The following is a 13376-nucleotide window of genomic DNA, read 5'->3' as shown; positions in this document are numbered from 1 at the left end:
AGACTGAGGGGTCTTATATTTCTGCAACGTTAGTATAGTTTAGCAACAGATCAGCAATGAAGAAACTGCCCTTTGTCAGCAAGCTTGATTGCACAACCTAGTCATGCCTGTAACATTTTGCTTACTGCAGGCTGTAACCATGTCTTAAGATAGAACATCCTGTGGCCCACTTCCTGTACTGTAAACAACTGTGCTAACTGCAAAACCACGAAAGAGGGGACGGGAGAAAGGGTCGCATGTATGTCATCATTACTATAAAAGAAATGTGTAACCATAGTTCAGGGCTTCTGGCTCTTTGGAAACGATTCCAGCCTTAAGCCCGCGCGTTAAATAAAGAAACTCTCATTTTCCTTCACTCCGTGGTCTCTCTGACTTTGATTTCTGCTACATTTCTAGTTGTGGTGCCAAGGTTATGCCGTTGCCTGCGTAAAAAGGCTAATTCCCCTCCCCCATTTTAAACCTGAACTTAAAACTGTAGTAGTAGTAGTAGTCCTTCAGCATGCTCGTCTTTTGCAGTATCTGGGTCTCCTTTGTGCCCACCTACCTGAGCACGAAGGGGAAATACATGGTGGCCATGCAGGTCTTCTCTATCTTGGCCTCAAGTGCTGGGTTGCTGTGCTGCATTTTTCTTCCCAAGTGCTACATTATTGTATTGAGGCCAGATCTGAATAGAACAGAGCATCTCTTCCTGAAAACTAAAGATGGTATCTTATCAGAGTTAGAGAGATGGAAGAATTCCACCTCCACTTAGTGATGTATGAACATTATGAAATCCGTTCTGTTTCTTTTTCATAGCTTGTTAGGGATCTTTCATTCCATCATCTGCAGTGATTTCAGAAAGTGTGTTGAATGCAGTCCACATTTTCTGGTTGGCCCTTTGCAAACTCCCGAGATTGGGCTGTGTCTGCCTCTGTTCAAGGAGGGAGGGAAATCCCACTGAAAGCAAATTGGCTTCTGATTTGGAGCTGACAGGCACTGCTTTCCCACCCAAGCAGTAGTGCCTAAAGCAACTGCTTAAAAAAAAATTCTTAAAAGATTTAAGGTTTAAGATCTATTTGCGTTGCCCTTATTTTCGCCGTAGTCTACGTAAACATTTACGTAGACTACAGCGACTAAATAAGGAACGCGAATGGCGGCTCCCTATGGGGGCCGCCATTAGCGTACGCGCTTTTTTTTTAAAAAGTCACCCGTGATAGGCTACGTGACGATTGACGTAGCCTATCACGGCTGACTTTGGAGATCCAGCCGTGATAGGCTACGTGAATCGTCACGTAGCCTATCGGGGGCATTTAAAAAAAAAAAAAAAACTTTCGCGTTCGCGGCCGAACCCTACTTAGGGCAAACTTGGTCTGGGGTGGATTCCAGGTGCTGACTCAAAGAAGGTAGGAATGGTTTCCATTTATTTCGTGATGTTTTTATCCCCTCCCCAAGGGGGTTACAATGAAAAAATTTCAGCGGTGTTCGATACCACTGACCATGGCAATGTTCTGGACTGGCTCTGTGAGTTAGGCGTTGAGAGCAGGTTCTTTCGGTGGTTCTGGTCCTCCTTACAGAGTCATTCTGAATGTTGACCTGTTCAGTTAATGAATGAATGAATGAATGAATGAATGAATGAATATGTGTTTATTATTTTAAATACGTATGTCTTGGTCTGGGTTCATCTGAAGATTAGTGTATCTCACCCCACGGGCTAAGGATATAAAAAGTAGAGTCCTACTGCTTTCTTTTCTAAATCAGCCAATGGTGGAAGCTTGTGTTTTGGGGAGTCCTAGGAAAAGTATGGATACACACAGTGACTTCTATAGGGTACTCCTCCATATGTCTAAGTCTCGAACACTGCAGTTCTTCCCTGCAGGATCCAGCCAACCCTAAACAGGAGCAGTGAAGAATCTCAGTAGGCACAACCTCCCTCCATTTCAGCTAATTAGCCAGCCCCACAGCCGCGTTTGAAGCTTTCTTCTAATATGGTGAGGGGATCAGGGTGGTGGTGGCACCTCCCTTGAGCAGGGAGTGATGCCATCAGCCCTCAAGGAAGCAGTGAAAAGACCACTCTTAAAGAAGCCCTCCTTGCATCCCCATGTTCAGAACAACATTTGCCCAGTTTCGAATCTGCCATTTTTGGGCAAGGTGATTGAGTGGGTGGTGGCGATGCAGTTAAAGGCACACTTGGAAGAAGTCAGTTATCTAGACCCATTTCAGTCAGGCTTCAGGCTTGGGCATGGGACAGAAACAGCCTTGTTCGCCTTGGTGGATGATATGAGGAGGGCTCTGGATAGGGGAGAATGCTCCTTCCTTGTTCTCCTCGACCTCTCAGCAGCTTTTGATATCGATAACCATGGTATCTTCCTGGACCCCCGGGAGGGGTTGGGCATTGGAGACACCGTATTGCAGTGGTTCCAGTCCTTCCTCTCCTGCAGGTATCAGAGGGTAGCACTGGGAGAGGAGGTTTTGGACCCATGGCCACTCACTTGTGGGGTGCCACAGGGTTCCATCCTCTCCCTGATGCTATTTAACTTCTATGTGAAGCCACTGGGGGCTATCATCAGGAGGTTTGGGCTGTGGTGTCATCAATATGCGGATGACACACAGCTCTACCTCTCATTCAAATCTTCACCAAGGTTGGCTGTAGAATCCCTGTCTAAATAACTTGAGACGGTGAGTGGCTGGATGGGGAGGAATAAACTGAACCCTGACAAGACCGAGGTACTTTTGGTGGGAGACAAAAGGAGGCTGGGGGATGTTTACCTGGTGTTGAATGGGGTACGGCTACCCTTGAAAGACCAGGTTCGCAGCCTGGGGGTCATTTTGGACTCCCAGATGTCCATGGAGTCTCAGGTGTCAGCTGTGATTTGGACAGCACTGTCTCAACTCCATCTGATACGGCGGTTCCACACCTTCCTTCCCAACCATCTGCTCCCATCGGTAGTACATGTCCTGGTCTCCTTTCGTTTAGACTACTGTAATGCGCTGTACATGGGGTTACCCTTGAAGATGGTTTGGAAGCTGCAGCTGGTACAGAACGTGGCAGCTCGCGTGATTAAAGGCAGCTGCTGGCAAGATCACATTACTCCAGTGCTGAAGGGGTTGCACTGGTTACCAGTTGTTTTCTGTGCCAAATTCAAGGTGTTGGTTTTGACCTTTCAAACCCTATATGGTTCCAGCACAGCCTACCTTAAGGAGTGCCTCCAGCAACACCAGACAGGCTGCTTAACAAGATCAGCCTCAGATGGCCTTCTCTCTGTCCCATCAGCCAGGACAGCTTGACTGGTGGGGATGAGGGAGACGGCCTTCTCTGTGGTGGCCCCCACTCTGTGGAACACCCTCCCTAGGGATCTCCGCCATTGTTGTTGTTGTTGTTCAGTCATTCAGTCGTGTCCGACTCTTCGTGACCCCATGGGCCATGGCACGCCAGGCCTTCCTGTCCTCCGCTCTCTCCCGGAGCGTGCTCAAGTTCATATTCATTGCATCAGTGATGCTATCTAGCCATCTCATCCTCTGCCGTCCCCTTCTCCTTTTGCCTTCAGTCTTTCCCAGCATCAGGGTCTTTTCCAGAGAGTTTTCTCTTCGCATTAGGTGGCCAAAATACTGGAGCTTCAGCTTCAGGATCTGTCCTTCCAATGAGCACTCAGGGTTGATTTCCTTTAGGATGGACTGATTTGACCTCCTTGCAGTCCAGGGGACTCTTAAGAGTCTTCTCCAGCACCACAGTTTGAAAGCATCAATTCTTCGGCGCTCAGCCTTCCTTATAGTCCAGCTCTCACAGCCATACGTTGCTACTGGGAAAACCATAGCTTTGATTAGACGGACCTTTGTCGGCAAGGTGATGTCTCTGCTTCTTACTATGCTGTCTAGGTTTGCCTTAGCTTTCCTCCCAAGGAGCAAGCATCTTTTATTTTGATGGCTACAGTCACCATCTGCGGTGATCTTGGAGCCCAAGAAAGTAAAATCTGTCACTGCTTCCATTTCTTCCCCTTCTATATGCCAGGAAGTGATAGGGCCAGATGCCATGATCTTAGTTTTTTAATGTTGAGTTTCAAACCAGCTTTTGCACTCTCCTCTTTCACCCTCAACAAGAGGCTCTTTAGATCCTCTTCTCTTTCTGCCATTAGGGTGATATCGTCTGCATATCGGAGGTTATTGATAATTCTCCCAGCAATCTTAATTCCGACCTCTGATTCATCCAACCCGGCATTTCTCATGATGTACTCTGCATATAAGTTAAATAAGCAGGGTGACAATATGCAGCCTTGTCGTACTCCTTTCCCAATTTTGAACCACTCGGTTGTTCCATGTCTGGTTCTTACTGTTGCTTCTTGACCCTCGTACAGGTTTCTCAGGAGACAGGTCAGGTGGTCTGGTACCCCCATCTCTTTCAGAATTTGCCACAGTTTGTTGTGATCCACACAATCAAAGGCTTTAGCATAGTCAATGAAGCAGAAAGAGACATTTTTCTGGAATTCTCTTGCTTTCTCCATGATGCAGCGAATGTTGGCGATTTGATCTCTAGTTCCTCTGCCTCTTTGAAACCCAGCTTGTACTTCCAGTAGTTCTCGGTTCGCATACTGCTGAAGCCTAGCTTGTAGGATTTTGAGCATTACCTTGCTGGCATGTGAAATGAGCGCAATTGTGTGGTAGTTTGAACACTCTTTGGCGTTGCCCTTCTTTGGAATTGGAATGTAAACTGACCTTTTCCAGTCTTGCGGCCACTGTTGAGTGTTCCAAGTTTGTTGGCATATTGGGTGCAGCACTTTAACAGCATCATCTTTTAGGATTTTAAATAGCTCAGCTGGAAGACTGTCATCTCTGCTAGCTTTGTTGTTAGTAATGCTTCCTAAGGCCCACTTGACTTCACTCTCGAGGATGTCCGGCTCAAGTTCAGTGTCTGCACTATCATGGCTATCAGGGACATTCAGGTCTTTCCTGTATAGTTCTTCTGTGTATTCTTTCCACCTCTTCTTAATCTCATCTGCTTCTGTTAGGTCCCTGCCTTCTTTGTCCTTTATCATGCCCGTCTTTGCACAAAACGTTCCCTTGAGTTCTCCGATTTTCTTAAAGAGATCTCTAGTCTTTCCCATTCTGTTGTTTTCCTCGATTTCCTTGCATTGTTCATTTAAGAAGGCCTTCTTGTCTTTCTTTGCTATTCTCTGGAACTTTGCATTCAGTTGGATATATCTTCCCCTTTCTCCCTTGCTTTTCGCTTCCCTTCTTTCATGAGCTACTTGTAAAGCCTCATCAGACAGCCACTTGGCTTTCTTGCATTTCTTTTTCTTTGGGATGGATTTCGTTGCTGCCTCCTGAACAATGTTACGGACCTCCGTCCATAGTTCCTCAGGCATTCTGTCTATCAGGTCTAATCCCTGAAATCGATTCCTCACCTCCACTGTATATTCATAAGGGATATGATTTAGGTCATACCTGAATGGTTTAGTAGTTTTCCCTACGTGCTTCAATTTAAGCCGAAATTTTGCAACAAGAAGCTCATGATCTGAGCCACAGTCAGCTCCAGGTCTTGTTTTGACTGACTGTATTGAGCTTCTCCATCTTTGGCTGCAAAGGACATAATCAATCTGATTTCGATATTGACCATCTGGTGATGTCCATGTGTAGAGTCATCTCTTGTGCTGTTGGAAAAGAGTGTTTGCTATGATCAGTGTGTTCTCTTGGCAAAACTCTATTAGCTTTTGTCCTGCTTCATTTTGCACACCAAGGCCATGCTTGCCTGTTGTCCCAGTGATTTCTTGACTTCCTACTTTAGCATTCCAATCCCCTATGATGAAGAGGACATCTTTTTTGGGTGTTAGTTCTAGAAGGTGTTGTAGGTCTTCATAGAACCGATCAACCTCAGCTTCTTCGGCATCAGTGGTTGGGGCATAGACTTGAATTACTGTGATTTTTAATTGTTTGCCTTGGATTCATAATGAGATCATTCTATCATTTTTAAGATTGTACCCCAGTACTGCTTTTCCCACCCTTTTGTTGACTATGAGTGCTACTCCATGTCTTCTAAGGGATTCTTGCCCACAATAGTAGATATGATGGTCACCTGAACTAAATTCGCCCATGCCTGTCCATTTGAGTTCACTGATTCCCAAGGTGTCATGTTCAATCTTGCCATCTCATGTTTGACCACCTCCAGCTTACCTTGATTCATTGATCTGACATTCCAGGTTCCTAAACAATATTGCTCTTTACAGCATCGGATTTTCTTTTCACCACCAGACACATCCACAGCTGAGTGTCCTTTCGGCTTTGGCCCAGCCGCTTCACTCTTTCTGGCGCTACTTGGAAATGCCCTCTGTTCTTCCCCAGTAGTATATTGGACACCTTCCGACCTGAGGGGCTCATCTTCCGGCGTCATATCTTTTAGCCTTGTGATACGTTCCATGGGGTTTTCTTGGCAAGAATACTGGAGTGGGTTGCCATTTCCTTCTCCAGTGGACCACATTTTGTCAGAACTCTCCACCATGACCTGTCCATCTTGGGTGGCCCTGCATGGCATAGCTTATGGCTTCACTGAGTTATGCAAGCCCCTTCGCCACAACAAGGCAGTGATCCATGAAGGGGGATCTCCGCCATGCCCCCTCTTTAATGAGCTTCTGCCATGCATTAAAAACGTGGTTGTTCAGGCAGGCATTTGGGGTGGGTTAGGGTATTTTAGAAAATGTTTTTATTGTAGAATTTTAATGTTTTAAACTGTTTTATTATATGCTTTGTACAGAGTGGCTTGGTGACCAGCCAGATGGGCGATTAAGAAATTTAATAAATACATACATACATACATATTGTTGTGTGCTTTTAAGCTTGGAGCAACTAATGCTCCTAAATCAAAGGACGGAGCAATCCTATGGTCCCTTGGTTTGTGTTCCAGGGATCATAGGAGAGGTTGGAAAAGCCCTCTGAGGTTGGAGATCACTCTCCAACCTCAGAAGGGGGCATCAGAGAACCACTTCCTGCCCCTTTGCAGCTGGTATGGAAAGTACCGTACCAGCTCCTTCTCCAAGATTGGAAAAGCGACCTCAGAAGAGGAGGAAAGGCGTGCTGGGCAGGGAGGGGAGGAGACCAGAGTGGCCAGAGTACGATTTATCCTGAGCCTCCTCCAGCCTCCTTCCCTCCCCTTCTGCAGTGCCCTCACTAGATGGCCTGAAAAGCCCATTTAGTGAAAATAGAGGACATCAGAGGACAGGGAGGCAAAGATCACCTCTGTCAGGGGTGTTTCTGAGCACAGGGAGTGGGATAGCAGTTCAGATTCTGAAGGAGAACCACCAGACACGGGGGAGGTGTTTTCCCAGGCTAGTCTAGACATGACTGGGCCGGCTTCTCAGGTTACAAACATCCAGCTGGCTGAGGATGAGGGTCCCTCTACACCCCCCCCCCATGAGCGACAGTGAACAGAAGGAGACGGGGTTTGGGGAGTCTGATCAAATAGATTCCAGACACAGATGCAGAGCAAAGAGAGAGAAGGCAGGGGCGGAACTTTGACGGTCTGCCCGATTGGCCTTGCATGAAAAGCTGTGCTCAGAGGTCTCACGAGAGAGAGGGACCTCTCCCCCCACTTAAGTTAGACCTCCTTCCCACTTAAGTTAGACTTTCGAGTGAGACCTCCTTCCTCTTCAAATGGCAGGTAACTCTCATAACTTCCTTTTGAATCCCCTGAAGGCATTCCTTTGTAGACTGAGAGTCACTGAGAATTTGCATCTGTATGACCCTGTGAAGTAATGGATTAAAAGCTGTACACTGAAGCCTCTGACCTGTGTTTGTTTTTGGCATTGAAATAAAGTGGGGGCTAAAGGAATCCTGACAACCTCTGCCCCCCCTTCCTGCCCTGCTGCTTGCAGAGCAGCCATGAAGCGGAGCCAGCCACGCAGGATTCCAGGGGGGAGGACCGGATCGCATCCCCCTCCATCGAGGATTCTGGGAGGAGGGACGGAACACCTCCCCTCCCACCATGAATCAATTCCGCAAAAAGGTAAGTGAGTTTAATACATCCCTCCAGCTGGGGGGGGGGGTAGGTGGTGTTCTCAAGCCTTTCTTTTTTTCCTTTGGTTTGCCATCCTCCACTTTCAAAAGCAAAGGAAGCAAGTATAATTGCAGAAACAAAAACAAAAACAACAAACACGCAGATTTAATTACAAGTCCTCAGATATTGCCAGTAGTTTAAATTCAGATATACTATTTGGAGCCGTTTGTCCTTATCTCTCCTAATTGCTTAGGAGTTTCAAACAGCTTTCAGTAGATGACACTCCGGCATCTAATCTTAGATTTCAGCTCCTCTGTTTCTCCACAGGAGCAGCTGTGCTTCCAAGATTTCATCCTGATGGTCCTGTCAGGTTCCCCTTTTAATTCCAGCGGAAGATAAAAAGGTTTCTCAACCTCCTAGCTGTTTGAGATAAACAACCTGCAGAGCTCTCCAAGTCACTGCAGGATGCCATGGCTCCAATGGGGTATCCCTCTTTGAATGTATTGTTGTCTTACTTGTAGACCACTTTGCTCGGGGTTGACACTGGAAGGCGGTATATAAATAATGGTTAAGCATAAATTAATATCTCACAAAGGAACAACCCTGTGGTTTAATCTGTTCCTGATAAAAACAAAGATGCTACATTTCTTGCTCTTTCAGACAGTAAATACCAAGCAACACCTGAAGCCTTCATCCATTCACGTCATTGTGTGGGGGGCCATTGGGGAACATCATGTAGCTCTCCGATGATGATATGAAAACTTGTCAACTAAAAGTAATTTAAAATAAAAACATTTCATGGCCCATTTGGTCCCCCCTCTGAGGTCATCCAGATGCACACTTGCTTTTGTTATGCACAGTGCCAAAGTATTAAAGAACACCGCAGACTGACACGTTGACCCCGTGCCCTCACCAAGAAGAAACATTTCCCCATTTTCCCTATTTAAAAAGTAAGATACAATAAAACCATAAAAAGTCAATCAATCAAACAAACAAACAACTAAAAAAAATAGCTCACTTGCCTCTACCCCCGAAGCATGCCCAAATAAATAGGCCTTTAACAGGCATCTAGGGATGGATGGACTCATGTTCATCCAGGGTGGGGGGAGCTTGATGAGCTGCTGCCCCCAGCTTCTGTGGCCCCCCTCCTCTCTGCACCAAGGACTCCGGCAGCCACCAGCCTCAGTGCGGCCAGCCCCCAGCTCTCTCCCCCTGGCCTCCTCAGGAGGAGGTCAGGGCAAAGTGCTGGGTTGCTGCAGAGGCCCTTAGTCCCCACATCAGCTGTCATGGGCTTCCTTAACAGCCAAGGGAGGCAGGGTGGATATTGGAATGGCCAGCTCCCAGTGCTCTCACCCTGGCCTCCTCAAGAGGAGTCCAGGGGAAGAGAGCTGGTGTGCTGCAGTGCTCCCAGCTATTCTCCAAGCTCCGGTGTGCTTGGTGGCCAGGCCCGTCAGCACTCCAGGGCTCGGTGAGTGAGGTCTGGAAGGCTGGGTGGGTGGGAGTTGGTCGGACTCCACCCCCTTTTCAGACACCCAGGATATCCCTGCAGGCATTGAAATGGCAGCAGAGTGGGGAACATCCAGTATGCAATTTGCCATTCTTGGAGAAGATGCTGGAACATGTTGAACCTTCGCAGCAGCTCTAAGTGCTTTTGGATGACGTGGATTATTTAGATCTGTTACAATTATGGGATAGAAAAAGCCTTTGTCACCCTGGTTGATGACTGACTCTGGGGAATTGCTGAAGGGAATGCAACCCTGTTGATTCCTCTGGACTTCTCAGTAGCTTCTGACAATGGTTCATCTGGGTTGGGCTTAGATGATGTTAAAGTAGTTCTGGTCCTTCCTGGAGAAGCAGTCTCAGAATGTGGTGTTGGGGAATTTCTGCTCCACACCATGGCTATTAGACAGTAGGATGTTACAAGCTTCCATATTGCTCCACACCTTTTTGATACATCTATATGAAACCACTGAAGGAAGTTATCTGGAGGTTTGGGCTGAAGTGTCAGATATATTAGATTGGTAGCCACCCCCCCACCCCCCCGTGGCTGGTAGGCAAGACTAACCTATCTAGCAAGAGATGTACAGTTGGCGGGTTTATTTGGTATTGCTGCCTCTCATTAGAAAGGAAATTTAGTAGAGAAAGGCAAATCAGAATGAGCGCTCACCAGTCCCACTTCCATGCAAAGAACCAAGAATAAATAGAGACCACAGTTGCCATTATTTAAGAAAGAAAAACAGCTTTACTCATGGGTATTCTTGCATAAAATGCAGGTACAGCTTACCGTTTCAAATAAGAGCGTGTTCGGTCTATTCCTACAAAAACAGCAGGCGAGAGAGCGTAAGTACACCATGTGCTCCTAGCAATGGAGGAAGGCAGAGAGAGAGAGAGAGAGAGAGAGAGAGAGGAAGAAGGAATGTGTGGAGCAGGAAGCTACTGCTGCAGAGTTGCTGAGGCTAGCTATGCCCCCAAATCCCTATGCATTAATTTGCTAAATGCCAAACTGCCCCCCTTCCTGTTGCTTGCAGATGAAGTTGCGATATTGTAGGGATGTCAGAGAATTCCACCACAGATCACGGGGAGGCTGAATGCCAGCACATTCGGCCCCCCAAAATCGGTGGCGGAATGGTCTGCCCCCCCTGGGATGAGACTTACCTGGGGCGGATCTTCCTGGCGGTGGTGGCGGCTCCGGAGGTGGCTCCGGAGGCAGTTCGGTGGAAGCTGTTGCGGCAGCCGGTCTTCTGACCGACTGCTGCTGCCGCCACCATTTCCAGTTAAAAAAATACAAAAAACAAAAAAACACGATAGGCTATGTAAAGATTTACGTAGCCTGTCACGGCTAGATTTTTAAATAAACACCGTGATAGGCTACGTAAATCTTTATGTAGCCTATCACGGCTGACTTAAAAAAAAAACAAAAACACGCGCGTACACAAGTGGCGGCGGCCATGGCCGCCACCATTTGCGTTCCTTATTTTGGCATGTCTTAGTCTACTTAAACATTTACGTAGACTAAGGCAGCGAAAATCAGAGGAGCGCAAATAGCGTAGACGCTACGCTATTTGTGTTCCCCTTATTTTCACCATCTTAGTCTAGCTAAATATTTACGTAGACTAAGACGTGCCAAAATAAAGAACGCAACTGGCAGCGGCCATGGCCGACGCCATTTGCATACGCGCATTTTTGTTTTTGTTTTAAATCAGCCGTGATAGGCTATGTAAACATTTACGTAGCCTATCACGGCTGACTGCAGGGACACAAATGGCCGTGGCTATGGCCGCCGCCATTTGTGTCCCTGCTAGCCAGTGGCCGGATGTCCGGCTGCTGGTGGAGCCGGCCGGCAGCTCCACAGAATCCCTGCGGAGCGAAGCCGGATGGCCAGGATTCCAGGGGGGAGGAACGGAGCAACTCCCCCCCACCAGGATTCCGGGATGAGGGACGGAACGCCTCACCGCCAGCATCAGCATAATCCGTGGAAATCCGTCCCGGCGGCAGTTCGGCGGGTTTTCATCAAGGGCGGGGGCGGTAGCCGGTCTTTCGACCGGCTGCCGCCGCCGCCATTACAATTGAAGTAAAAAAAACACAAAACCCCATGATAGGCTACGTAACGATTAACGTAGCCTATCACGGCTAGATCTCCAAAGTCAGCCGTGATAGGCTACATTAATTGTCACGTAGCCTATCACGGGTGACTTTGAAAAAAAAAGCGTGTACGCAAATGGCGGCCCCCATAGGGCACCGCCATTTGTGTTCCTTATTTGGTCCCTGTAGTCTACATAAAGATTTACATAGACTACGGCGAAAATAAGGGCAACGCTATTTGCGTTGCCTTTATTTTCGCCATACTCTATGTAAATCTTTATGTAGACTACAGGGACCAAATAAGGAATGCAAATGGCAGCGCTCTATGGGGGCCGCCATTTGCGTACGCGCTTTTTTTTTTTTTCAGTCACCTGTGATAGGCTACGTGACGATTTATGTAGCCTATCACGGCTGACTTTGGAGATCTAGCCGTGATAGGCTATGTTAATCGTTACGTAGCCTATCACGGGGGTGGTTTTTTTTTTTTTTACTTTTTTTTTCGCGGCCGGGTAGAAAGGGCGCTTCTACCCGGCCTGAATTTTGGCTGGGCGAGGTGGGGCACCTCCCCCCCCTCGCCTGAACTTCGGGGGGAGAACCGAAGTGCCTCCCCCCCACCGCGAAGCAAGCTTCGAGGACAGGTAAGGGACTTTTGCCCATCCCAAGCCACAAGTGCTTGGATTTGTGTGCCTCTTATGATGGTGCTTCTCTGGCAAAGGCCTGGCCAAGCTCAGTCATCCAATGGCTGCCCCCCTGACTAGGATGTGGTGCAGCTCCAGTGACTTTGCACAAACATCTTTTCCTCTATCCATACATCTGTACTTGGAGTCACATGGAATTGAAGAAGTTGCAGAGCTGATGTTTCCTTCCCTTAGAATGATCAAATTCAGTGACTTGTTCTTGCCAAAGTTTAAGGGGATCTCCCCAAAGGTTGCCTTTCGGGATGTACAAAACATTTACCTGGTTCTGCGCTGGGGCATCCACAGTGGGGGAGAGGCGCTCCGTCCCTCCCCCCGGAATCCTTCCTGGCTGGCTCCGCTCTGCAGCAGGTCCACGGAGCTGCAGGCTGGGGCCAGCCGCAGCAGGAGTTCCGGCCGCAGCTGGGCTGCTGTGGCCACAAATGGCAGCTGTCGTAGTGGCCACCATTTGCGTCCTTCCAGGCTGCCGTGATAGGCTAGGTAAGTGTTTATGGGGTTCCATGGGGTTTTCATGGCAAGAATACTGGAGTAGGTTGCTATTTCCTTCTCCAGTGGACCACATTTTGTCAGAACTCTCTGCTGTGACCTGTCCATCTTGGTTGACCCTGTGCAGCATGGCTTATGGCTTTACTGAGTTATGCAAGCCCCTTTGCCATGAAGGGGTCCAGACCATTGGTATACATCAAAAATGAAAAATCATTTTCTTGATCCTGGCTCTTTTGTACATATTTCCTTAAGAAAGGTCAGCCCAAGCTAAGCTTTCCCCTATCGCTGACCCTTGTCCGAAGATAGAGCCACATCTGGACTTCTCGCAATCATGTTTTTCTCCAGCTCGGCACCTGCATCTTGAGCCACATGGAGAGTTCATGAAGTTGCAGAAGTGACACTCCCCCTTATAATTATCACAAACATAGTGATTAGTTCTGGTTCTTGCCAAAGCTCAAGAAATATTTTTTTATTTTTACCGGAGATTGCCTCTGAGACCAATGACCTAAACATCAGAATCGAACGTAACACAATGTAACTTCTAGCACTATGCCTGAACAAAACCTGGTGCATATAATATCTCATGTGCTACGGAGAGCTTGGGCTGAGATCTCAGGCAGGCTGGAATGACTGTGCTTGTGGTGTAGTTTAACAGA

General features: G+C 47.6%; 1 protein-coding gene across 1 annotated transcript in view; it reads left to right on the top strand.

The window, feature by feature from the left end:
- Positions 1–13118, top strand: part of LOC146356344 (uncharacterized) — a 45681-nt gene extending 32563 nt beyond the window's left edge. The window contains exons 6-8 of the mRNA XM_084830062.1: positions 8285–8327; positions 9261–9425; positions 13066–13118. Of these exons, the coding sequence (XP_084686188.1) occupies positions 8285–8327; positions 9261–9425; positions 13066–13118 (261 nt within the window). The remainder of the gene's footprint in view (positions 1–8284; positions 8328–9260; positions 9426–13065) is intronic.
- Positions 13119–13376: the final 258 nt, after the last annotated feature.

The sequence above is a fragment of the Heloderma suspectum genome, chromosome 2 (assembly GCF_057233095.1).
Source record: "Heloderma suspectum isolate Gila_16-S chromosome 2, 16-S_ref, whole genome shotgun sequence".
NCBI classification, from domain to species: domain Eukaryota; kingdom Metazoa; phylum Chordata; class Lepidosauria; order Squamata; family Helodermatidae; genus Heloderma; species Heloderma suspectum.
This window is presented reverse-complemented; position numbering and strand designations above follow the sequence as displayed.